Source organism: Bemisia tabaci, chromosome 2 (genome assembly GCF_918797505.1).
Source record: "Bemisia tabaci chromosome 2, PGI_BMITA_v3".
Classification (NCBI taxonomy): domain Eukaryota; kingdom Metazoa; phylum Arthropoda; class Insecta; order Hemiptera; family Aleyrodidae; genus Bemisia; species Bemisia tabaci.
This window is the reverse complement of record NC_092794.1, coordinates 11,773,352-11,800,084: the sequence shown is the minus strand read 5'-3', so window position 1 is coordinate 11,800,084 and position 26,733 is coordinate 11,773,352. Positions and strand designations below refer to the sequence as shown.

The window sequence follows — 26,733 nt, the reverse complement described above, 5'->3', positions numbered from 1 at the left end:
ATTCAAACAAAAATCCGATTGATTCGAGGGTATCTTTTCCTGTCAAATTTTTTAAGAGGCTGTACGCAGGATCGAAGAGTTTCCAGTGAAAAAGAAAAAAAAAAGACCACAAAATTATTGATGGAATGAAATAATCTTTTCCCTAACACAAAAAAACAATCCATGCAAAAAACCCTTTTGAAAATATTTAGATGTGTAAAAAAAAAAAAAAAAAAAAAAAGTTGTAACCCTTCCCTCCATGAAATTCCCCGGTTTTCATGGGGGTAATCTCGGGTAGTTCCCGAATGGATCCTGTGGCATGCCAACGATTTCTGAAGGGTCAGTGGCAAGCATGCGGAACCTTGGCAAGTTGGCTTTTGGATGGGGGGGGGGGGGGTGTAATTCGTCACGCGCTTAAGATGCCGCGACCCGCCGGGATTTTTCGGCCCCTCCTCGCTCTCCACGCCATGCGGCGAAAGGGCTCTAATTTTTTTTCCCTCGTTTCCTTCCTAATTGCATGCATCTAACAAGATCCCCCCGCCGCGCCATGCGACAGGCGTACATGGCTGTCAAATTGTGCTGAAGATCGAAAATTTGTTCAGAATGAGTGCTGTACATAGCGATGGAAAATTTCATGAAATTTCTCGAAATTCCATTTCGAAACTTTAGAGGACATTCGAACATTTAGCATTTTAGCAAACTTTTAGCATTCAGGAGACCAAGAAACGCCTAGAAACGGGCATTCTCGATGATGAGATTTTTCGCCCCAAGCCTAAAATATTCACGCGTTGCAAATGTTTTAATTTGGTTTGGATGTTAGGTTGAAGCTATTTCCGCTCTAAATTCCCTTTTAGGCCCCCCGTTCGTGTAAAGCACCTCATTTAAGGAGCATATACTAACGCATCAACAGGAAAACCATCTGAGCGGAAATTTGTAACACCGAAATTGAGATACGTGGTTTAGCACCCTGTTGAGGGTGTCTACTATAACAGGCTAACCAAAAATCAGGTCTTTTACAGTACTTTTTCAGTACATTCCCGAGAAATTCAATACTTCCTCAACAGAAAAATTAAGTACTTTTTCAGTATCTCTAACTGACGAAATTCCGCTAATTTCGAAAATTTGAAATTCCCACTCAAATTGCGACAAAAATGACAAAAAAATGAAAAAATTCCGGACCTTCTTGCGGAATTCCGCACATTTTCAGTACTTCCGGACCGCCCTGAAAAATCAGTACTATTTCCGTACTTTCCGGAAATTCCGGACTTATAGACACCCTCCTGATGAACGGATGAGCACGGATAATCGGTGCTTCCCTGTACGTGTTTCGCACTTCGGCCATCGAAATGTTTGATCACTATAGGGTGTCTACTAAAACAGACTGGCCAAAAATCAGTGCTTTTACAGTACTTGACCGTCGGTACTCAACTTCAGTGGATTCCCGCAAAATTCAGTACATCCTCAACGGAAAAACTCAGTACTTATTCAGTACCTCCATTTGACGAAATTCGAGAAATTTCAACATTTTGAATTTCTCTCTGAAATTACGACAATAATGAAAAATTCCGGACTAGACCTTCTAGCGGAATTTCCGCACTCTTTCGGTACTTCCGGACCGCCCTTGAAAAATCAGTACTATTCCTGAACTTTCCGGAAATTTCGGACTTGTAGACACCCTGCTACCAGGGATCTAGCGACATTCGAATGGTGATACGGGGTTTTTTCCTGAGCACGGGAGAGTTGGAGACGGCAACAGCACGATTCTCACCGGCAATTTCACGCAAAACGAAGGTGAAGAAAAAACGATAAATTACGGTCGTAAGTCGCACGGGGCTATCCGAGCAATGTGGCGACGAAAATAAATGTCTCCGGATTCCGAGCCCGACCTCCCCGGAAGGATCGCGGCCCAAAGCCCTGGGCACAGCGCTCTCTCACCTCTCCGGGTGCCAGATGGTCGGATTAAATTTCCGCTTTAAATTCCGGAATTAAAGTCCCGGCACAGGGACCAGCTACAACATGGCACTAGTTTTAACTTCAAGAGACTTAAGCCTTGGAAAGTGTGAAAATAATTTTAATGATGAAACATTTCGTGGAAGAACGTTCCGATAGGTTAGTTGTAGATTTATCAAACTGCATCTATCAACATATTACCAGTCTTTAATATTAAAACATTTTAAGCGCTCAGCCGATAGGCAGCGCTTTTTAATTTCGACTTGCCTCTGAGTACTAGTATACTAATGCTAATGCGTTTAAATGGCGCACCAGCTCATCGATGTGTAGGCTTTTTTTTTGGGGGGGGGGGGGGGTCCATTTTTAAAATAAATAAAGCTGTGAAAACTGTATTTTATGCTTTTAACGTAATGCGCAGGTAGTTTCGATCGTTTGTCTATAAGAAAATGTCTTAGCGGTAGAGGAATTCTTATCGAAATTGATCGTTGAACTCAAATGAAGCCTTAAAAAAAACGCGCCTGATGAGCTCAACGGTAAGCTCATTTTCGGGAAACAAAAATACGCGTTTACGGTTTCCTTGGTAACCTTTGTTTGCTATCAGCTGATGTTTTATTTCCATTACCCAGCCAAGTCGACGGAGTTTATACTTCCTTTCTTCACTAAATACATTGACTAACACCTGAGCGCTTTTCTAATACGACAGTATTAGAACTTTCCCGCTTGTTTTTTTTCTTTTTTTCCTTTTTTAAATTCTTGATTGAGATCGACTTTTCTTCTTAGAGTGCGAATCAACAATAATGATAAATGATTGATTACCGCTGACGAGTCCCAAACTCTTCGGTACGTTGCGCTTCATTGTACTGATTTCTTGAGATCTTCAATTCCTGATTCCCTCCGGTAATCAGCTTCGCTGCAGTTATTTTCGAACAGGAAAGTTGAGGTTTCCCTCTTTTGTGCAACGAGATCTTTCGCGTACGACTCGGAGGAAATCAAAGGATAGACATCGTCTCACTCATTGGGTGTCCCCATATTTGCGGGGGGACTTTCAAGGATACAGGGATCGTCTGGAATGTTCATCACAGACCGATATGTAAAACGAAAATCAGTCACGCATTCGAAACAACTGAAAAGTTGCTGATTTGTTTCTTTTTTGATGGTGCAACATTAAAATCAGGAGTCCACTCTCCTATCAGACACCCCGATTCCCAGGAAGGCTTCCCCCGAAAATTATGCGTATCAGGTCTGTTTTTTGGAAAATCGAATTGAAAACTTAAAAGCCTTCCTTAAATGTTTCCATGAGGAAACCACTTGAATGAGGAACCACTTCCTTTCTTCTCTCTCATTCATGTAATGGGTCAAACACGGCACAAACTGCGTTCGAAAGGTGCTAGCATCTCAATTTTAGCCTTCAAAGGTCCCGAGAAAAATTTCTCCGCTACGGCGGGGACCGAGCATCACACATGAACATCCGATACCGAAAACCACGTAACAAGGGTTGCGGGTGGCTAATCGGAAGGGGTGCAGATTGGAGCACTCGCACCACCGCACAGTAGAACGAGCCAATAGAAGACGGAATTTTCGGCTAAAATTTTCAATTTTGATGTTCACTTTGTCACAAATTCAACTTCGAATGGTATTTCTGAAAGGAAATTTTACGAGAAAACCAATGGAACCACTCTTAAACTTTTTTGATTGGTTTCGAAAATATAAGCTTTAAGAGTTTCCAGATTTGGTCCGACTTTTCCTGTTGACCCGGCCCAGTGTGCACCGGGTGAGGAAAACCCGGGCGCGTGGCGGACTTCCGGAAGCCGCGATTGAGAACTGAAGGAATCGGGGAGAACAATTCACGCGCACCAAGACGGGTCGCCGGGGGCGGATGCCGGGATACTGCACCGGCTTCAGAGGAAGCTCGAAAGGGGAGGAGGCGGGCGAGGAGGGGGTGAAGGGGGAGGAAGAGTCAGAGATGCGCGGAGCTCAGAGCGTAAGACTCGAGAGGCACAGCTTTGAGCTTTGGAGCCGGAGGCGGGAGCTTTAGAGTAGAGTGAGGCGCGACTGGAGGGAGCTATGCTGCCGTGGTAAGGAAAAACGCCGTATGAACATTCAACAGTTGCCAACATTCCTTGGATAAAATGTTTATTTTTGAGGGGAATTAGGAATATTTTTCCTTGGGATTTTCAGATACTTTAGATCAAAGTACAAACAAAATTATCTGCGAAATTGGCAAAAGAATTGGATATCATGATAATTGGAGAATTGCAAATTGGAAAAATATTCAAAAATTTGCTTGAAAATTAGTGATTTCCCAGAGGGAATTTGGCAACGCCTGAAGGCTCATACCGCGTTTTTCCTTAGCACGGTAGTATGGTGATGTTTTCAGGGGCAGTGCTGTATCGGAATGCGGACATCTTCGCATAAAACGTGCCTTATTTGCCTTGTCCTACAAGCCCATCTATTATTCTTTTAAAATGTGAAATATCCTTGGGAATTTAATAAGGGAGCATTCATAAAAAAATTACATGACGCTCTAGAAGGGGATGAGGGGGGTGTGAGCCTGATCCTGCACTGAAAAAAGTCTCCTGGATCCAGTGTCCAGGCTCGTAAAAAAATTAGATCCAAGGTGCATTATACTACGCAAAAACAATTAGATGAAATCCTCCGGTTCTGAAACCGAAAGGCAACTTTGGGGTAGGCTCTTTGGCAACATTCGTTTGCTCATACGACGTTCTCATTCACCACGGGATTGCTGATAAAAGCTGCCTTTGTGCTTCTTGCTGGATCGCGTTGTGATCCTTTGAAAAACCGAAACGAGAAATGATGATGTCTTGGTGTTTCAGGGTTCTGCGAATCGAAAGGAGAGGAACGAAGGGACGCTTTTCCACGAGCAGTTGGGCAAACTTGAGGGACACAGAGATGTTTCATTTCATTCTTGAAAAGTCCGTCGATTTTAATTTGTGAGAGAGTTAATTTCACGAGAAATCCATTGGAAAAGAGAATGCTATTCTGGATGAAGAAAGTAATAGAAGTTAGAGGAATATACTTGTAAAGATGAAAAAAGAAAAAATGAGCTAAAAACAGAAAATGAGAAGTTTACTCGATTCTTGACTTGAGTTTCTGGGAAAATGGTTGATTGATGATTCGACCATCTATTTCTTAGGAAATTCAGCGAGGAAGAAGATACTATCAATATGTATTTTAGTAGTATATCAACTCTTTAACAAGCAATGAGCTCAGACACGTTGGGGTATTATTATATCGTTTATGTCGAAAAGGCGTCAACTCTGAGGAGCTATATTTCTCAGGAGACTAAGAAAATTTACGGGGCGCTAAGGGAGAAACGCAGGAAAAAGTTTCCGAGTGTTGAGGAACAAACATTAACCTTCAGATGCCCAAGACATTTTTACATACGCGAAGTCCCAAGTCGGGTAAAATTGACCCGTATTTGAATACATGGTTGATAGTTGATTTTGATAGTTTTTAAAGTATTATCGATGTTATTTTAATGTTTTTGAAAGTAGGATATACTTTAAAAAAAATAACCTTTGGTGACATATTGGCGCTTTTTTACCGCCCCTCCTCATCCGCCATATGCAACTTCCCCAGACGAGATATCAGTTTGACCCGGCTTGGAATTTCTAGGAGTATAAGTGCAGTCGTTACGGCGCTTTAAAGACTTCTGAACATTACTTTACTTTTTTTTCTTTTTCGAAATATTTGTTGATCTTGACATATCATGGAATATTTTGAGCAAGCTTGAACATAGCTTTTCTAAGATATCGATAATAAGAAACACCTTAGCGCGCGTTGATGACGGCGCACAGATACAACTATTCGTACTTGGTGGATATCTGTGTTGCATCTACAGAATTGAAGGCGCCATAACGCGAGGCGTGAACTCGCAAAGCTCTGTTCTATGTTACCAATGAAGTGTCACTCAGATTCGGGAGAAAATTTAAAAAACGAGGCCGGAATACATATCTCCTGTCCTCGGCTGTGGTTCTCAAGAAGCCCTTTTAGTACCACTACAAATAAAACATCGGAACCGACACAACAAGGAAATAGAGAAAGAAAAAGGACGCGCATTGATGACGGCTCAGAGACACAACTATTCGTGCTTGATGGATATCCGTGTTGCATCTGCAAAATTGAAGGCGCGATGACGCGAGGCGTGAATTCGTAATCGTCCGCTCTTTGCTGCCAAGAACGCGTCACTTGGATTGGGCAGAAAAGTTTAACCCGAGTAATGCCTGATTCCTTTTCCACGATACGTTACGTTTGTGAATCTACATCAAAAGCTCGTATGTATTGGCCCCAATCCGCGGGCCACGTGTTTTTAGCAATCTTCGGGTCAATTTGACCCGCCTCGGACATCTAAGGGTTAAAAGACATTCTGAACACAGAATTTGGGAGTCGGTCGCCAAGTTGCTTACTGTAAAGAGTGCATTATCAATTCCGTAAGTTGGTCCTCATAGGAAAAAAGTATGCACTTGCCTATCTTTTCAAAGTAAGACGGAGAACACTTTCATACACTTCTTGCTCATGCACACAAGCACCGATCCGCATGAGGAAACTAATAGCACATACGTTGTTTCTATAGTTTCTTACTGCAAAATGTAGTCGAATCTCCTTCGAGGAGATGGCAGGACCGAATTATTTCGACGGAATCGGCTCGAAGCCAACGATGAAGGCGTGATTTGCGATATATCGATTGATCTGCTATCTAAACCTATGGAGAAGGATCGATAAACAGGGTGTTCGTACCGAACACCTCAATAATCGATTCTTTACCACAGCTTTAAATGGGGAAATATCGATAGTCGATCATTCACGCCTCGTCAATACTCGAAGCGACATTAACGCGGCGTTCTTTTGTGGAAAAATAATGTTTACAAACGCCGCTATGTTCAAATGGACAGAAGCAATGAAGGAGGGGAACATGAAGGCGTAGCTGCACTAAGAATAAACATCGTTAAATCGTATAATCGAATAATGCCACCCTTGATGTGTGCGCTGTTTTGCGCTGTGCTACCATCGCCATCGAGCTCGGCGCAAAAACAATTCAGGGCTGCCACAGAGTTTGGAAAATTAAATTCCCTGATTTCCCTGACACATTTTGGTGAGATTCCCTGAAAATTGAACAAATGCTAGATTTTTAAAAAGACAATCAGAAATAGTTTTCAGGCAAAATTTCTTGTTCGAGAGGTCAAACTCATTCGAGAAAGCAAATGAAGGTGATTCGACAATTTTCCCTGCCATTTTCGTCATTTTCCCTGACATTTTCGTCATTTCCCCTCACATTTCCAGGTTTGCCCTGACTCTAAAAATTCCCTGACATTTCCCGGTTTTCCCGGTATTTACTGACTGTGGCAACCCTGATAGTTCCGATGCGAGAAAATTGGTTGATGTCGCAATACGCAGCATGCTCACTTCTGGATCTCGGATTCGGACTCAACATCCATGACGGATTTCGCAAAACAAAATCAAAAACTTTTTAAGGAGTTTCCCTGCTTTGGAAATCATTAAATTTGACATGGAACCACCTTAATTTTTGCAGAACACACGTTGTATTTTCCTTTAATACACATATTTTTTCATCAATTTACATGAGAATAATCCATGTAGAGTGGGTAAACATTTCAAAATCATCAGTTGAAAAACGCTGACTCGGCGAGTTTTAATATTAGAGCCTAACTGAGCCTAACACACAGCGGAGCAGCGTGCTGCCAGCACTAAACGCACTCTGGCGCCTACAAACCTAAGGGGATACTTCAATCATTGCGCAATACGTGAAGTATCCCCTTAGGTTTGTAGGCGCCAGAGCGCGTTTAGTGCTGGCAGCACGCTGCTCCGCTGTGTGTTAGGCTCAGTTAGGCTCTAATATTAAAACTCGCAGAGTTAACGTTTTTCAACTTATGATTTTGAAATGTTTACACACTCTACATGGATTATTCTCATTTATATTGATGAAAAAATATATGTATTAAAGGAAAAAACTCATGAAAATTGAACCAGGATCATCCTTACTACGTTTCACGTCAATATTATAAGTCAACAACTCAGCTTCTTGAAACTTGTTTGTAAATTTGCTATTGGAGAAAATTCCCGCAAATTTTACATCAGAATATTACTTAAAATTAGTTGTTGAAGGGAACATAAAATATCATGGGGAAAAAAAGGATCACAATCCCAGAGGCGGATCCAGCAATTTGGCAACAACGGATTCTCTCCATTAAAACCTATGCTAATTAATCGATTCTTGTTGGAGCACCTGGCCCCTCCAAGAACCGATACATTTCCATAGGTTTAAATAAAACAAAACAATGTTGCCACTTTGTTGCATTCGCCAGTGCACAATCCCAACGATACTCCTAGCTAATTCTGGCGCCAAATATAAGAGTAGAATTATATCATAACTTGAGGGATTGAAAAATTGAGAGAGAGGAATGAAGTATGTTCACAGACTTTCCAAGACGTCACAAGCACAATCCGTCAATCCCAACGATACTCCTGGCTAATTTTGGCGCCAAATATAAGAGTAAAATTATATCATAACTTGAGGAATTGAAAAATTGAGAAAGAGGAATGAAGTATGTTCACAGACTTTCCAAGACGTCACAAGTCTGGAAGCGCGTAAAATTTTAAAAAGAAAACACGCATTGATGTTGCAACACTCACTACCTCTACTCTATCGTCGAAACCCCAGACTTTTCTTCGACGCGTGGTCCACTCTTTCTCCCCATGAATAAAGATACGAGCTTCATGCCAGAAGCCCTCTTTTCTGCAGATAGTCCGTTCATCAGTCTGACGTACTAGGGAAAAACGCCGTATGAACCTTCAGGCGTTGCCACATTTCCTTTGATAAAACACGAATTTCTTAGAAAACGTATGAATATTTTTCTTCAAATTTTTCAGATAATTTCGTTCGCAATTTAATCGAAAGCTCCTGAAAATTTCCAAGAAAAATATTCCTAATATTCGTCAAAATAAACCTTGAATCGAAGAAAATTTGGCAACTTTCAGATGTTCATACGGCGTTTTTCCTTATTCCGTTCATCATTCGCGTGAAAATCGGCTGAAATTAAAACGGTTGTACTCGCTGCCTGATATGTAACCTCGATAAAAAGTCTCCGAATGATCGATCACCGATGTTCGATCACTTTCAGATGCAGAGGAAATTCTCTCTCCTCCTCCTCAAACTCGGGTGGTTCATTTCTTTGCGCTTCCTCGGGTCAGACTACAACGTTGGCAGTGGCTGAGAAGAATGATTTTCTGAATCACAGGTTGATGATTCCTAAATTATCGGTGATTTCCGGGTGGAGTGAAAACTCGTAACAGCCTGACTAAAATTTTCCGATTTTCTCTTACAGTCTCATGGATTCTGAGATCAGAACGTACAGCAATTCCCTGACCATCGACAACTTAAAGAGGGCATAAATTTTGTAAATTTTTCAAACCAAAACATGAAATACGTAGAATATCAGTGATTACTTTTAGGGAGAAAGAAATCGTTAAGTTTATTTAATTTTCACGGTATTCCCTAATTTTCCCGGCCACTAAAGCGAAAATTGGTGCTCCCGCATGGAAACGCTCCTTCCTGCGACCAGTCAATATTTTGCGAAGTATTTGCGTTTTTATATACATCCATTGATATGAAAAAACCCTCATCTAGGTCGCTGGTTACTCTATACAATCGTGCTGAAGAAAAACGCTGTGTGAATATTCGGACCTTGAAAGAATTTCACTCGCAATTCACTTGAAAACATTTGCAAATTTCGTTGGAAAATATTCATCAATTTTGGCAAAAATCAATTTCTTACCACTGCACAATTCGCAAATTTCAAATATTCATACGGCGTTTGGTTTTTGCACGGTAAAGTAACTGACGATTCTAAAAAATGCACCCAAAGAAAGATGAGGCCCTACCTTTGCCATGAAGCTGTTGGCGGTTGGAGTCAGCACGAAGATTTTCGGCTGTGTGAACCAGCTCATCCAGCTGCGGTTTCTTCTGCTCCAATTCGCGCAGCACATTCTGCAAAAAAGGTACGAATTAATATTCAAACTTAATAAATGGAGAAATAATTTAAAAAAACTAAATATAAATATATATGTATTAGTACCAATGGCGCTTCTTCATTGAAAATTTAGCGGGATCAGAACAGGCACGGAAAAGAAATGTCCTTTACTGACCGACACTGAAAAAGAGTATGGCAAATTTCTCCAGAAGTACGGCACACTCTATCATGAGTCCACTTGATTTTTGGGACAGTGATACTGTAGAGTGAAGATAACCAGACATTGGGGAGCATTTACCATACTTACGGTGAATTAGATTCGAGTTACGGTATTTTTTACCACAGAACTCGTTGATGATTAACATAGTTATATCGCACTATGGCTCAAACCATAACTATTCTTTCAGAACAACAATGAAATCAACAGCTTAAAACTCGGTCCTCCAGCTATTTGAGAGTTTCCCACCAAAAATTAGACTTCCAGTTTTTCGATCAATTTTCGCTAAGAGGCACTCTCCTAAAAAAAAAATTCCTTCTTGTAGATAAGCCCCTTTTCCGTAGGCAGTAAAAAATAAAAAAATTCAACTAACGTTGAATCGACGCTGAAGAGTGCTATGGGGCGACTCCATGCTGCTAGAAATGACGAAGATCCAGTTTGGTAGTTATACTGTTGGACGGGTCGACGGCTCACACGAAAGGGTCGAAGATCAGTGCCCAAGTCACGAAGAAAGAAGTGCGGTGATGTCAAGTATTAAAACCATAGTCTTGAAAGAAATTCATACGTGATACACCCCGCGGAAATAAAGTTTAGGTAACTTAATTGATCCTTAAAGTTCGCATGAGAGGTGCTCCTCGAAAAAAAACTTATCGATAAATCGCAGGCTGAACTCCACTTAGTCTTTCGACACTGAATAAAACGCACACCTATTGAGAAAATCTTAGTTGGGATTTCTGGACTTCACTACAGTGGCGAGGCGTGAATGATCGATTATCGATATTTCCTCATTTGGAGCTATGGTAAAGAATCGATTATTAAAGTGTTCGTTGCGAACACCCTGTTTATCGATTCTTTTCCATACGTATAAATGGCAGATCAATCGATACACCGTAAAGCACGCCACGCCACTGCTTCGCTAGTCTTTTCATCGAAGAGCAGGAGGATGAGGTCGAGTGTCAGAAAGTGAGAGTAAAGTTTTCAATTAAAAATAGCATAAAGCAATTTATCTTCAATGTAACACCATAACTTTTATAGTTAGTAAAGAAAATATTGAGCGAAAAAAAGTTTGCTACGATGAATAAAATGAATTTGTCGAGTTGACGATCATTCATCAAATTGTTCTTTTAAATAAATCTTGAATAGATGTGTCTAAACAAGTCGAAGTGAAATATTAATTTATTAATTGTATTTAGAATTTGAAAAAAAAATTGCAAATGATTCGCAAAAAAAGGACAGTTGTGATCTGATATTGTAAAAAATTCAGAATAAAAACTCGTCAAATTCAGAAAGTAATGTACACAAGTTCCGCTTTCAACAGTTTTACGGCTAGAAAGTCACGGGGGACGACAGCATCCGAATGATAAACACGCGCAAACCCACACATTGACGAGGACGTTTAAACGAAGAGGAGCTTAGTTTCAACAGAAAATAATTGAGCACAGGAATAATCGTTGAGACTGGACTCGACGTTACCCAACGAATCATCTGATTGAAAAACAAAATCCGAATACGATTGTTTCTACGGCTTCATTTCATTAACGAGCGATAGGAGATTCCTTTGGCGAGTTAGCTCTCGGTGGAACTTGCGATGGAAGGATTTACTGTGACGTCATCCATCGCGGGCAATCGATAGAGAAACTTCCGTTCCTGCGAATGCCCTGCTTTCTAGTTAGGAAAACGTGCGTCTGCAAGTATATAGACCTCGCTTACTCCCATTTCTACCGTGCTGAGGAGGAAAGCCGTAGGAGCCTATTTCAGACGCTGCAATATTTGCTTCGATAAAAAAACGAATTTACTAGGAAAAATTCTGAATGTTTTTCCTCCAATTTTTCAGACGATTTTGTTCAAAATTTAAACTAGAACACCTGAAAAGATGTGCATACTCGATCCCGGTAATTTCCAGACGAATTCCTGAAAACGCATCCGGATGACGAGTGAGCATCGATGGGAAAAATACTGCAGTCCTCTAGGGTAAACTTTTTAGTACAGAAATTTTTATCTAGTTCGAGCGTGAGGTCGAATTTTGAGGTACTGACCGAGAATTATTCAGAATCGCTAACGGTAAGTGAGAGAATTAGTTCATTTTTGTGCCAAAAGAGAGCGTAAAACTACATTACGATCTGTCAATTTCACACCTTGAGCACTGCGGATAGGAATTAATTGCAAATATGTTTTCAATGGACTCAAACCGATTTTTGAGCTTCGAACTTCAAGCCGACTTAGTTCCGGTTTGATTCAAATTTGTTTGGTATGAATGCCTTTAAATTTTCATAGAACACTTTTCTATCCGCTTGTGTCAATGATACAATTTAGAGTTTTTGTATACTAAGATTCCCTTTTCCACAGATGGCCTCATATGACTATCATGTCATAACAACAATACTTTTTAGTTCTCGCTGCGACACTTCAAGTCGGAAAATTCTTCAGTCACGATTTAAATTCCCTCACCACAATTCGCGATGATTTTCGCTTCAGCCCTGACACTAGGAACCCTGCGTAGTTGGTTCCTTTCTGCTGGTTTCGCTTTACTTGATGAACTGCATTTTGGAACAGGGAACTACAATACCTATCTCATCCATAAAAGCATCTAAATGCATAAAGAAACTAAAATAACGCATACGCCGTTTCTGAAATTAGGTGGAGATGGTAGTCCGTTTCACTCTAAGAATACTAAGACCCAGCGAGAAACGCGAACGCGTGAAGAAGAAGAAGAATTACGAGACCAGTTCCAAAGTCCGACTGATCGAAGGACGCACCGACGATGACGTCATTCAAAAACCCGCGACACGGCGAAAAATCCGGGGAATCGCGATTTTCCGCGTGCGGAAGCGGCGAGCTAACCTCAAACTGTCGGGATGGGCGGCCGGCCGGCGCGGCGGCGTAACTGGGTTCGACCCGACGTCGGCGGCAGCGTCGCGATGCAGGCGACAACAGGGCGTCAAAGCGCCGCGACGCCGCGCCGACGCATTGCAGCAACCCCCGTCCTCCCCGACGACTCCCCCCCCCCCCCTTATCCGATTGGAATCGGTGCTAGCGCTCCTGCTTGGATTGTAGATTTGACTGGCTACTGTCGGGAAGAATAAGCGGAAATTGCAGACCGGGCTGCCGCGCCCGGGGAAAAGGCCGTATGAATCGTCAAATCTATTGTTGCCAACTTTCTTCTGATAAACCATAAAGAAAAAAGAGGAGGTGTTTGCATCTTGAGGTTTGCTTACCCTATGACGTAGGTCGGTGCAACCTGGCCAGCGAAATCTGTAATTCGAAGTATGAAAAACGGACCATAATGTAATGTCCCATTTTTTTGCTTGAATCAACTCATGATATGATTTTAAGCACTTTTTATAGAATGACTTTTTGCCATAAATTACACCATTTCCAAGAAACTCGATGATAAACGTCGCTGTACCGACCTGCGTCATCAAAAAAATTCCAAGATGCCCGAAATGCAAACACCTCCTTTCTTTTCTCTATGCTGATAAACTACTTATTTTTTAGACAAATTGAGATTATATATTTTAATGCCTTTGGCTGGCTAAGTTATTCAAGACAGTGAACAATAATGACTGTCGCGCGAGGGAAAATGCCGTGTGAATCGCCAAATCTATTCTTGACAAATTTCATCTGATGAACTGTTTATTTTTTTAGAAAAATTAATGTTATACATACGTGGTAATCCAGGGTTAAACCAGCCAGACTGCAGGAGCGTGTTCCAAGGGTCAAAATACGACTTTTTTGTTGCATAAAAATATTTCCAAAAGTGCCCTCAGTCGGAGCTACGGCTCCCAAATTTTCGGAAAATAAATCATTTTTCCAGAATTTTGGCAACGGTCGTGGACCAAAACTCATGCAAATGTGTTCTATGTGTGACTTTTTTGCCCTGAATTCATTAATGATTTAAAAAAAATCGAAATCTCGATCTAAAGAGGGGGTTTGAGGCTGTTTCGGCTCCTGCAGTCTGGCCGTTTAACACTGGATCACCCTGTATTATAATGCCGAATTTGGCTGGCTAAGCTACTAAAGACATGGTGAATGATATAAAAATCGAGCTAAAAGCCTAATAAATCAGTGTGTTCAACTACACGATTTTAATTACACGACAAGCGTAGATGAAAATACACATCACAAAAAATTCTTTACAACGAGCCCTAGTCTTTGAGGTCGAATTGTCTGCCATTGTCAAGAATGTTTTATGAGTTGTATTTTCATCTATTGCTTCTTGTGAATGTTAACATCATGTAGTTGAATATACTGAATTATTTGGCCTTTGACTTGATTTTTTTCATCGTTCACTGTGTTTTATGATCATGTTTGTCTTGCACTTTTCGAGACAATTGGATTTTGTGAGTTGCAAATACAAGTCTCTGAAAAATTCGAAGAATTATGTTCACACGTATCAAACTGTTACAGAAAATGTGCATCTAATTTGAATAAATTTGGCAACATTTTAACCTTCATGCGACGTCTTTCCACAGAATGGCAGAAGAGGTTTTGCACTGGCTATTCGAGAAATATGAGGGGACAAGAGTGCACAGCGACGCGACCCACCCTTTGTAGATCCCTCCCGCTTCGTGGCAGGAAAAATCATTGGTAATAAATCTAAAATTTCGCGACAACGGGTTCATTTGGAAACTGCCTAGTTGAAAACCTTGACATAGTTTTTATAAAATATTTACTCCGAATTTGGCAGAAACGGGCCATGAAGATGAATTTTGACAGAGAAAGAGTCAATTGTTTTATTTTCATTTTTAGCAGGCGAAGGCATCTCATTGTGAAATTTGCTCCTAGCAACTTGTTTTAATTAAATTTTGATATTCCTCGGTTCAAGACTTCTTGTATAGAATTTCCCCAAACCCAGCCATAACACAACTTCGTATCTTAATTTCATTGTGAGCCCTGGCTTACATTTGAATCCAAGCTTTCTGGGGCTCATGCGGAAACCAAGATACGCCCTTATGTTAGAGGAGCGCCGAGATCGGCTCTCCTTGAAAAGGCTGCATGTTGATATGACTGGTTTCCTAATCACTATCCAATTGAAACGCTGGGTGCAGAGAAGGCATTTCTTGATTGCAGTGTTTCAAAATCTCTGCTAACGTTCCATCCATTATGTTCAAAGCAAATGTATGTAATTTGTCGTAACTTTTACAGAATACTTTTGGTAATTTTTCAATGCTGAAAACGTAAAATTTCAGAAACTTCTTCCAATACTTCCCTCTCTAAAATGGAAATTAGCACAGAAACATCGCAACCAAGAAATGCCCTTTCTGCACCCAACGCCTCAATTGAGGGACTTGGAGGACAAGGTGCATAAGTGCAGTTTTTGAAGCAATGGACTACTAGACAAGGTACAAATTTCAGCATTCTGATACTTGTTCCTCAACCAAAATTTTACGTAAAACACGATGCGTACAACAAGAATTACCGATATCAACTCCTTACGAGGATATTTAATGATTCTTGATGCGTGAATTCAAACCATCCGCTCATGAAAACTCAATGCTCTACGTGATTCACATCGCGCGCTGAACGTCATCATGACAGTCTCTGCGATATAAAAATCTGGCAACCTCGATCTTGACGCTTTGGCTCAGCTGTAGCAAATTGCGTATAGTTTGAACAACACATGGTGGGCAATGAACATGCTCGATTGAGAAGCTTGCTGAAACCGTTGTAGTTGCGCGATTTGACTCACGTAGAGCTTTGAGTTTCTTGTGAGCGGGCAGTTCAAATTCCTTGTAACCTGTGTGAAATAAAAACGTCAATGTCATCGTTAGGAGTTGGTTTCAGTAATTTTCGTTGCGCAATTCGTATTCTACGTGAAATTCTGGTTAAAGATCATGTATCAGATTGCATAAATTCATACCTTGTCTAGTGGTCCATTTTGAATTAGTGATTTCAAGTAAAACTAGTCTTCATGCAAATTCAATGAAAAATTCGCTCCTACATTCCAATTTTGAAGAATCAAAAAGTCAGTTTGAATTTTCTTTCCACCGTACGGATACACGTAATTTAGAAACTTTAAACTCGTATTTCTCGAAGTAGCAAAAACTGCACTTATGCGCCTTGTCCTCCAAGCCCCTCATTTTAAACCCATTGTTTCTGGCTCTTCGTTTTTTGTCACTGGCTCCTCGTGTGCACGAACGCCACAGTATCGAGACATTCATCATCAGCACCTGTATTTCCCAATTTGAAGCTATAGTAAAGAATCGATTACTAGGGCATTTATCTAAAACACCCTGACAATCGATCATTTTCAATAGGTTTCAATGGCAGATCAATCGATACATCGCATGGCACGCCAAGCCACTGGAACACCTCCTTCTCGATCCCGACTATACTCGAGTCAACTCCACCGGGCAACAAATATCGAATGCGGCGCTGTGGATGACTGCATCGTTGAAAAGGCTGAGAGCAGGATCTGAGAGGTGAGGTGGTGCTCAACACAGTCAAGTGAGGCTGCCGTGTATGGGCTATTCAAACCTCTACCAACCGGATACGGCTAAAAATTAAGCAAGAGCGGACCTCAACACCACTGAAACCGTTTTACTGAAGGTCGCATTGAGTGATAAGAAAAACATTACGTATCAGCCCCTTTCAACGATGGATTACAAGGATAGTCAGGGTATCTACTAAAAAAGGCTGGCCAAAAATCAGTACTTTTGCGGTACTTTTTCAGTACATTCCCAAGAAATTCAGTACCTCATCAACAGAAAAATTCAGTACTTTTCCAGGAACTTCATTTGACGAAATTCAAAAAATTTCAGAAATTTGAATTTCTCGCTCAGATTGTGACAAAAATGACAAAAATTCCGGACCTCCTTGCGGAATTTCCGCACTTTTTCAGTACTTCCGGACCGCTTTGTAAAAATCAGTGCTACTTCCAGAAATTCCGGACTTGTAGACACCCTGATAGTTTACTAAAAAGTAGGTTTTAAAAGGTTGAAATATGAACAGAAACACAACCAGATCAACCTTTCAGACTATGCTCAGTATTATCAGCCTTTTCACTTATAAAAAACGCTTCCCCAGATTTTTGATGCCCTTTAAAGTTCACTCGACAACAGTCTGATTCATTGAAAAATCATTTTTTGTGAGGAATCAAAGCAGATTGCCAAGATCATATTGACATTTTAGCTTTAGAAATACACGGTTAAAAATTTACAGGTTCGCCGGCCAGGTTGACCTAGTGGTCAGCGCGTCTGACTCTAGGTCAATAGGTCCCGGGTTCGAATCCCGGTGGTGGCGACAAATTTTCATGGAACTGACGAGTGGATCTGCAGAAACAGAATCCACTCGGACTTAATCCCTGAAAATTTGAAAGCCTGAAGCATGGATGTGCCTAAATCCCATGATGTCTAAGGACAATAAATACTGTCTATCGATGGGTGTAGGTTCCAACGGAATATAAGCCATTAAACCAGCAAAAAATAAAAAAAAAAAAAAAAAAAAAAAAAATTTACAGGTTCTATGTTACTCTGTGTTACTTCTTTATGTGTCAGATCAACGCAAAGGACTTGGTTGCTCAGCACAGTTTTGTATTAAATCGACCGAAATTACTCTGAAACATCGAGCCATGACGAAAGTGTCCTGCAGCGCTTATACATATGCACTCTTTATTTCCTCAATCTATGACCACTAAAGGAATGGTTATACTTTAAGGGGAATTCTACTTTTACCCTCCTTTGCTTCCGAATTCAATTTTCGAAGGTTTAGAGAGTAAATTAACGAATCCGTTTGGTGTCCATTTTAAGGGGCTATGAAATAATTAAATGAGACAAAAATGCGTCTACATGGAGCGAAGTACTAATAGACTAATAGACTAGTCGAAGTAGACTATCGTTGTTTTTTCTCATATCACTAGACGCCAACATTCCTGCGAGTAAAGCTACATGGTTAATGAGATAAAAAATCATTAGCGGATCCAGCAAACTGGCAACATTGTTTTAACTCCATTTAAACCAATGGAAATATATCGATTCTTGAAGGGGGCAGGTGCTTCAAAAAGAATCGATTATTGAACATAGGTTTAAATGAAGGAAATCCTGTGTAGCCGAACTGCTGGATCCGCCGCTGAGGAAAATAGAGGTGTGCATTTACCTTTTGTTTGTCAAGGACTTGTAGGATTGCGGGAACATCACCGACGGTGACGGATTGCTGTTTCAACATCTCTTCCTCCAACGTCAGCCAATCTCGGATCTGTAAAATTACCAATCGTCAAATTAAAGAGAGCTCTTCATCCAAGCCATTCACAAGAAAAATACGACCCTCGCTAATTCCTGGTTTTGCTGCGGAGAATACTCATGGGATCCTGTGGCGTGGCATGTTTTGCGATTTATCGATCGATCTGTCATCTAAACCTATGGAAAATTATCGATAGACAGGATGTTCGCAACGTAAACCTCGATTTTTAATCGATTCTTCACCACAGCTTCAAATGAGAGAATATCGACGAGCTTTCAGGACTTTATGTCCACCTACCTTTCGTCCATTAAATTAATGTCCACCGCTATTTATGTCCACTAAACGTTAAGTCCAGTCTTTATTAAGTCCCATTGATTTAATGTCCAACCATGAATATGTCCAAAATTGTCCAAATTGTGGACATGTTATGTCCACATTTTTTTCTTCTCGTTTAAATGACAGGAACCACCTCAAAAATAGATGCATATTACTACTACCTTCATTCTTAAAAACATTTCATTCATGAATCAAGTCATGAAAGAGAACAGACTCTAAGAGCAGATAAAAACATATGCTCATGTGTACACTGTACGGATATGATAAGATGAAAACCAAAGCGGGCCCTAGAAAACGCTCCAATGCCAAATTAAACATTTTTCAGTACCAGATGCAATCAAAATTGAAAGTCCTCTTTAACTAGTTATTTCGTGCGCCTTCAATCTTGTAGGGTACTGTGCAACGCCTCTGACGCGAAATAGTTGCTTAAAGCGTTGCGGCGCGGCAGGTAACCAGCGTGACACGCGCAGAGGCGCCTACAAACCTAACGGGATACTTCACGCGTTGCGCAATGCGTGAAGTATCCCGTTAGGTTTGTAGGCGCCAGAGCGCGTTCTGCGCTGCTAACACGCCGCTCCGCTCTGTGTTAGGCTCTAATATATAAACTCGCGGAGTCAGCGTTTTTTAACTCATAATTTAGAAATGTTTGAAAACTCTGCATGAATTATTCTTATTTAAATTGATGAAAAAGAAATATGTACTACTGGAAAATATAAGGTGTTTTTTGTAAATGTAATAGTGGTTCCGTATCAAATTTAATGATTTCCAAAGCATTCATATTTATTATTTTATGTTTTGGGCTTTTACTGTGCTGCAGCGTGGTGTAAGCGCGACGAAACGCTCAAAATTGGACGTATTTGACTCAAGGAGGTCAATGTACAAATAAGTTAAAAACAAAAAAATGCGTGCTTCTTAGTTTTTTTCCTCTTTTATTAATTTTTGTACATAGTTTCTTTCATTACAACTACGGCTCATTGAGATTCATGTCGATGCCATTGCTTGGAGAAGGTTTTACAAATATTTAACACGTTTTAAAAATGTAAATGTTCTTAAAATGAAGTAATCAATTTCATTTGAAAAAAATAATGTACATTTAAGGCATATTTTAAATCGGAAATTTCAAGGATAGAAATGAAACCAAGTATTTACCAAAGACAATTTGAAAAGATGAATCAAAAGAAGAAATTAACATTTCATTTAAAAATTTATAAATATAGACCGGTTCAATTGTGAGGATAAACTGGACTGCATTTCGCAAAAAGGAACCAGGAGCACTGCCATGTTGCTAAGATTGTGCGACTTCACTCTTTGCAATAAAATTACTGTAATCATGCAAAAACATGAAATTTACACGGTAATTTTGGTCTTAAATTTACAGTTTTTAGCGTGTGAAATAGAAAATGTTTGTAGATGACCAGGTTTTTCTTCCGAGACAAGAGAAGTTGCACAATCTTAGCGACATTGCAATGCTCTCGGTTCCTTTTCGCAAAATGCAGTCCAACTATGATGTTTTATCGATAGAGATGGAATGAGATGATTACCTGGAGAATGGATTTGTCGAAAGTGGCGAGGAGGATAGCTCTGGGAGGAGAAGGCGATGCGGTTGCGGTCGTCGACTCGACATTACGACTACTGCTATCTATCCATGCTCCTGCTCCTGGAACAAAATAGTTAGTTTTCTCATTCAAATTGAACCTTCATCCAACAGTTTCATACACATAAGATAAATGTCCATAATTCATTCTTAGAAAGAAATGGAGACTATGAATTCGATCCACACGAATTGATCGAAAACTGAAAACGTGAATCGATCGATGTGGACCGGTCGACACTGATTCGATCGACAAAATATTTTAAAAAAAGAAAGAAGAAAAAAAGTGTGTCTGTTCAATCGAAATGAATCGATCGAAAAATAAAAATTTGAACCGATCGACGTGATTCGATCGACAACACCGGGAATCGATTGACAAACCCCGTAAATAGATCGACGTAGTACGTCGAATTGTCGACCGAATGTAATTGCTACCTGTCTGTTAAAGAGTTTGCCTTGATGTAGTGGTGGACTCTCAGGGTAGCGTGGAATATACCCTCCATTACGGCCTCAACTTTGAGAGCTTTTTTTGAACTTTGGAGTTGATTTCAGAGAAAACCAGTGGCACCATCATGTTTCTTTCGAAATTTAACATAGGGATCTGTACATAAATCGCAAATTCCTGATACATGCAAGAGCTCCATTAGGAAAGGAGGGAAAAAAAAAAGGAAGAGGAAAGGAGTTATTAAAGAAGGAACTACGAATACGGCCCTCAGCGGCTACGAGAGCAAAATTCTGCATCCATACGTGGTTCCGACCGGGTACGTTCGAAAGTTTCTCATAACATAGGACAAATGTTGACAACAGCACCGAAGGAGTTGAAGAAACAGACGGAACTTTGACAAATGTTCCCCGCATTTCTACTCGCTGTTTTCCGCATGGACGCGGTGCACATTCTCAGCGCGAAATGAAATTCTGACCTCGACGCCAAAATGTTCAACGAATACTTCAGATGCGCGGAAACAATTCAACAAGATTCATAAACGACGTATCTCGGTTCATGCTGTTGTAGTCATCCTCATATACTTCACTTTTTCGGTGAAAAACTATTCACAGTGTTGCCGCAGAATTCAGATTATGAAATTCCCTGATTTCCCTGACACATTTTGGTAAAGTTCCTTGACAATTGAAGGTATGCCAGATCGTTAAAAAAACATAATCCGAAAGAGTTATCAGGCAAAAATTGTTGTTTGAAACGTCAAACTCATTCTAGAAAGCGAATAAATGTGACTCGACGATTTTTCCCCGACACTTTCGTCATTTTCCCTGAAACTTTCGTCATTTCCCCTGACATTTCCAAGTACTTCCTGACTTTGAAAAATTCCCTGACATTTCCCGGTATTCCCTGACTGTGGCAACCCTGTATTCATCCTCCCTCCTTGGAGACTTTTGTGTTTTTTCCTCTCTGGATCGTTCTCCATCAAAAAACTCTAATTGAAGGGAGATTTTAAAACGATGTAATCGACATATGAGTTTGGGGATTTCACAATCAAATTGCGACGAACGACACAGCTGCATAGCTTCGTTGACAGCTTTCATGATCTAATTCTGACGCGGAGCAACCGTGTCGTATCGAGAGATTCTTTCTCTGGAGCTCATTTCGCCTTCAATTCGGGGGACGCAACCGAGCGTTCCTTGGGAGCTCGAATAGTTGCTTAATGGGTGGGAAAGTTTAAATGTGGCCAGCCAGCTGGTCCGTGGTGTGGTGAATTTGTACGTGTGGAAATTAATCACTGCACACTGCACAGGGTTATAAATTAAGGGCAATAATAAATATGTTCTAATTAGAATTCCGCTTAAAATACAGCGAGCACGCCAAATATGTTTTAATTGAACTCATAAATTGGGAAATATCGTTTTTCGTCGACGTAAATTGAAATGTACTGCTCACACAAAAACCAAAGTCCAGTCAATTCAAATGTACTGAGCCTTGAGCTTATTTAAGTATCGTTGAAGATGAAAGAATTTTTACTCGATGCTTCTCAAAAATTTCCCAAGTTTTTGCCGAAACAAGCACTGATTCTTTCCGAACGGATAGCCTTGTTATAAAGGTTGATATTTTTGCAGATTCAAGGTTTAGGTTTACTGATTTTGACGTTAATTGCAAACTTTAATTATTAATTTATGAGTTACTTTTCGAGCTTTTTGATACGATCGCTCTCGGCGTGGAATTTTGATCAGGACTCGCACCTGAAAGGAGTTTACCCAGTTTTTCACACAATGCAGCTCATTCCGAATTAAAAATTAGATATCCGGAAAAAAAACGTTTATTTTGAAGTGGAAATAGGTTACATGTCCTGATATCTCATGCTCAAATGTTGAAAAATCACAGGTCATCGGGTCGAAATACTCTGCCCAAAGAGTAGCACGCATCTGTGGGCTATCAAATATCACACATTCATTTGGATGTAATTTGGTCGCTATCAATCTTTGCGAATAGAACATACAGATAGTTCCTAAATCAGAGGATTGTACTTGCCGCGCCATCTTCTGCTGTTTTATGGTATCCCCAGCCAATAAAAAATGCATCAAAACCAGACTCAGGAAAGAGGCGTTTATCTAACTGGCATCGGCAACAGTGCCGAGTAGTGAACAACTAATAATTCACAATTTTGCTTTCGCTCGAGTACCACAAACTCTAGAAGAGGATTTCTACCGTACATGAGAAGTACCGTATGAAAAGTCGGACGTTGCCAAATTACTTCAGATACGACACACAAAAAACTGGTTTGAAATATCATAAAATTGCAATTTTTCCCTGACAATTTTTACAGTCTTTCGTTCGCAATTTAGAATCGTAACACATTTTAGAAATTCAAAGGTAAGGCCTTATCTCCACGGGACGTTTTATGAGGTTTGTCCCAGGGAAAAATCTCACTTGCGAAGTTGGAAAAAATATTGAGTCAGTCAACACTAATCATAGTGCCAAGCAGAGCCCTCAAGGGGTCTTGAGAGCGAACTTGGGACAAATCCCATGAAACGTACCGTGGAGACAGGGCGTAATGTTAACAACCTTTCTTGGAGGTAAATATTTTTATCGGGGAAATTTTGCAACATTCAAACGCTATTACGGCCAGCTTTCCTCAGCGCGCCAATCAGTGGCGATTAAAAATAATTGAAGAGTAGAGATTCAAATCGTACTTTCCTTCGGGAAACAGGGTTCAGTAATCACAGAGTGAATTTCCCTCGATCATAAAAATTCCTCTGGATGGGGTCCGATTACACTGATCCTCAGGAGCCCCACGTAAATCCTTTGTAAGACTGATTAACCAATCAGAGAGCGGCACAGGCACGGCAATTCCCTTCTCACTAGGTACTCCAATGCGCGCTACACTGCCGTGCTTGGGAAGAACGCCGTATGAACATTCGAAAGTTGCCAAATTTCCCCGGATAAAACATGTGCTAAGGAAGAACACCGTGTGAATATTTGAAAGTTGCCAAATTTCCCCGGATAGAACATGTATTTTGGACGAGAATGTATATTTTTCTTTAAAATTTTCAGATACTTCAGATTAAATTGCGAACAAAATAGTCTGAAAAATCGGAAGAAAAATATATACGATTTCCCAGTAAATTCGTGTTTTACCAGAGGGAATTTGGCAACGCCTGGATATTCATACGGCGTTTTTCCATGGCATAGCAGAACAGAACGGCGCACATTGGATCGAGTCAATCAGAGAGGTCGCACATGAAATTTTTTACAAAAACTGCAAATTTGATGTTACATTCGTCATATTTGAAATTTCAAGGGATGTTTCAAGATGATAATTTTACGAGGAAGCCAATGGAACCACTTTTAAAACCCCCAATTGCTGTATGAGGGTGATTTCACGATAATAGGCATAGTCGTGTCGCCGTGGGTTCTGAACGACATAGGGCAAAACGATTGAAAACCAAATTAATTAATCAATAGGAATGATGTCCCTGAACCTATCCAGCTAAAAAATATGATGAATTATTATTATATTTAATAATATGAGACTTTAAAGGCCGAAAATGTCCGGTCGGTTACGCGTCGCCAACCCCGATTTTGAAGCAAAAGAGCAATTTGCGGTAACATATCATACTGATCATGAACTCTTTGGCAATATTTGCTGAAAAGAGACTCTAGTGTTCAAGAAAATTGCCAGTTTGAACTGAAATGTTTATTATTGAGCGAGAAAAGTCATAAGAAAGAGATGTCGCCACATTTGGCAACAAATTTTTGCAGTTGTATTAAGTGCAGTGTTTATCTCGCCAGATGGAGTCAGGAGTTTCAAAACTGCCATCAAATTGTTCGCTGAAGTCTTCTTGACAAAACCATTACTGATAAGTCAGTTTTTTTTACAATGAAAACTTAAATTATTATGAAAACCAGTGATTTTTACATGTGTAGCACTAATTCCTCACTACGCAAAAACCTCAATTTAATAGTATTAAACTAAAACGAAGTCTCCAAAGTCTAGAAAACTTTTAAGGCAGCATTAATTCCACCATCAACTCAAGAATTGCCAAGTTTCATCTTTTGTATCATCTTTAATCTCACATTTTTGAGTGTCGGTTACGCTGTGTCTGTTACGTAACCGACACAATTTGGCAGGCCGCCATGTTTGCGTGGACCTCCAGCAGTCCCGCGGGAAGCGCTGATACCTGATTCAATGGCTTGTTTATCAATCACTTTAACTTTGCACTGAATCAAAATAGAGCGTGCCAAAGCTGGAAAAAGGAAGTTTAATACCTTTAGAATGAGGTAATGAAATCCTGTTAAAATTGGTGCACTTTTATTTCTCAGGTATTTCATATTTTAACTATTCCTGTTATCGTGAAATCACCCATGAACGGAGTTATGAGCTTTCAAAGTTTCGAAATCTTGTCCGACCTCTTCCATTGACCCGATCTACTGTGCGGCGTTGCGTCATGCACGGGGATATGGAATGCTTCATTGGCGGGGCGAGCCGCACACTATCTTACTTCTGCCCCTTCCGTCCGTGGGGGAAGGGAACAGCTCTGACGGGCAACCCTGCCGCTCTGGACCGGAGTCTGGGCATCCCTGCGTCTTGGCGGCGCGGCGCCAAGCTCATCGTATCCCACCCCCACCCACGAGTCGAATCCCTGCGAGCGGCAGACGGAGTGGCGCCCGGCGGTGTACCGTTCCGACGTTGCCACTTGTGGCCCATCAAGCGGTCATTTTTCCCCAGTGGCAAGGCGTGAATAATCGACTATTGATATTTCCTTATTAGAGCCAACGGTAAAAGATCGATTAATAAGGTGTCCGTTGCAAACGCCCTGTTTATCGATTCTTTTCCAATCGTTTACATGGCTGGTCAATCAGTGTATCGCAAAACGGAGCAGGTGAATACGTCGTATTCGCAGTCGTTTCTTAAACACTACCGTAATACCGAAGAGAGCCGTGACTCTCGAATTTCCGAAATCGAGGTTCTTTCAAAATTCGTCTGATCTCTTTCAGATAAAATCACTGAGATAGCTAAAACTGCGCAATTTATCATATAAGTACGAAAACGAGACATTTGAGAAAACCGTAATGTACAAAAAATGTCATTGTTTCATACAAGACAGCCGTAACTAGCATTATTCCTCCGGAGAAGAGCCAATGAAAAATGTGGTTTTAACTAAAATTCGCCTTTTTCTGCCAAATTGTAGCCTAAAATAAGTTTGCTGTGTGTCCAAAACGCATCCATGAAATCATGCAGGAGGTAGCACTTACTACTGTCTTGCCTAACACTAAGCTAACATGAAAAAATTAAAAGTACATTTTTTATAAAATCGAAACAAAATTGGTCGATTTTTAATCATTCAAACGATTTCTGAGGAGAGGAACTTTTTAAGGAACTATTATAATACGGCCCAGTGGCGAGACGTGAATAATCGATTATCGATATTTCCCCATTTAAAGCTATCGTAAAAGATCGATTATTAAGTTGTTCACTGCGAACGCCCTGTTGATCGATTCTTGCCGATAAGTTTAAATTATGGGTAGAGCAATCGATACATCACGAAGCGCACGCCACGTCACTGATTCGGGTCCAATGATGTGTATACAGAACTAAAATATTAAAAAAATTGATTAGAGGCCATGGAAAATCGGAAGAAAAATTTACACGCAGAATCACACGTAGAAGTGAGGCTATTCTCTGGACTCTACTCAAGATAATATTTGAACGTATGAGGAGCACACGTGGTATTGCTCAACTGTCATTGCGACATGTTAAGGATTCCCAAATCCATGTCTCTCAAAGTAGACGGGCATTCTAAGAGCTTGACGAGAGGACACATTTCCAAAGTTTCAATTCCCTCCTTTTCTTTAGGTTTTCGAAAATTTTATACTTTGATGTACCTAGCGGTTCGTTTCACCAACACGTTACGACAAGAAAACTTGATGTTGGTGATGTTAAAATGGGTTGAAAGACAAGGTATGAACTAGAGAACTTCGCATTTTTCCCTCTCCCTCTCTCCGCCAAAATAAGAAAAAAAAA

General features: G+C 40.5%; 1 protein-coding gene across 3 annotated transcripts in view; it reads right to left on the bottom strand.

The window, feature by feature from the left end:
* LOC109033668 (dystrophin, isoforms A/C/F/G/H) overlaps positions 1–26,733 on the bottom strand; it is a 151,286-nt gene that overhangs the window by 15,973 nt on the left and 108,580 nt on the right. For all 3 annotated transcript variants that reach the window (XM_072296687.1, XM_072296688.1, XM_072296690.1), the window contains 3 exons: positions 20,211–20,326; positions 18,250–18,348; positions 9,850–9,955 (listed from right to left, as the gene is read on the bottom strand). In XM_072296687.1, the coding sequence (XP_072152788.1) occupies positions 9,850–9,955; positions 18,250–18,348; positions 20,211–20,326 (321 nt within the window). The remainder of the gene's footprint in view (positions 1–9,849; positions 9,956–18,249; positions 18,349–20,210; positions 20,327–26,733) is intronic.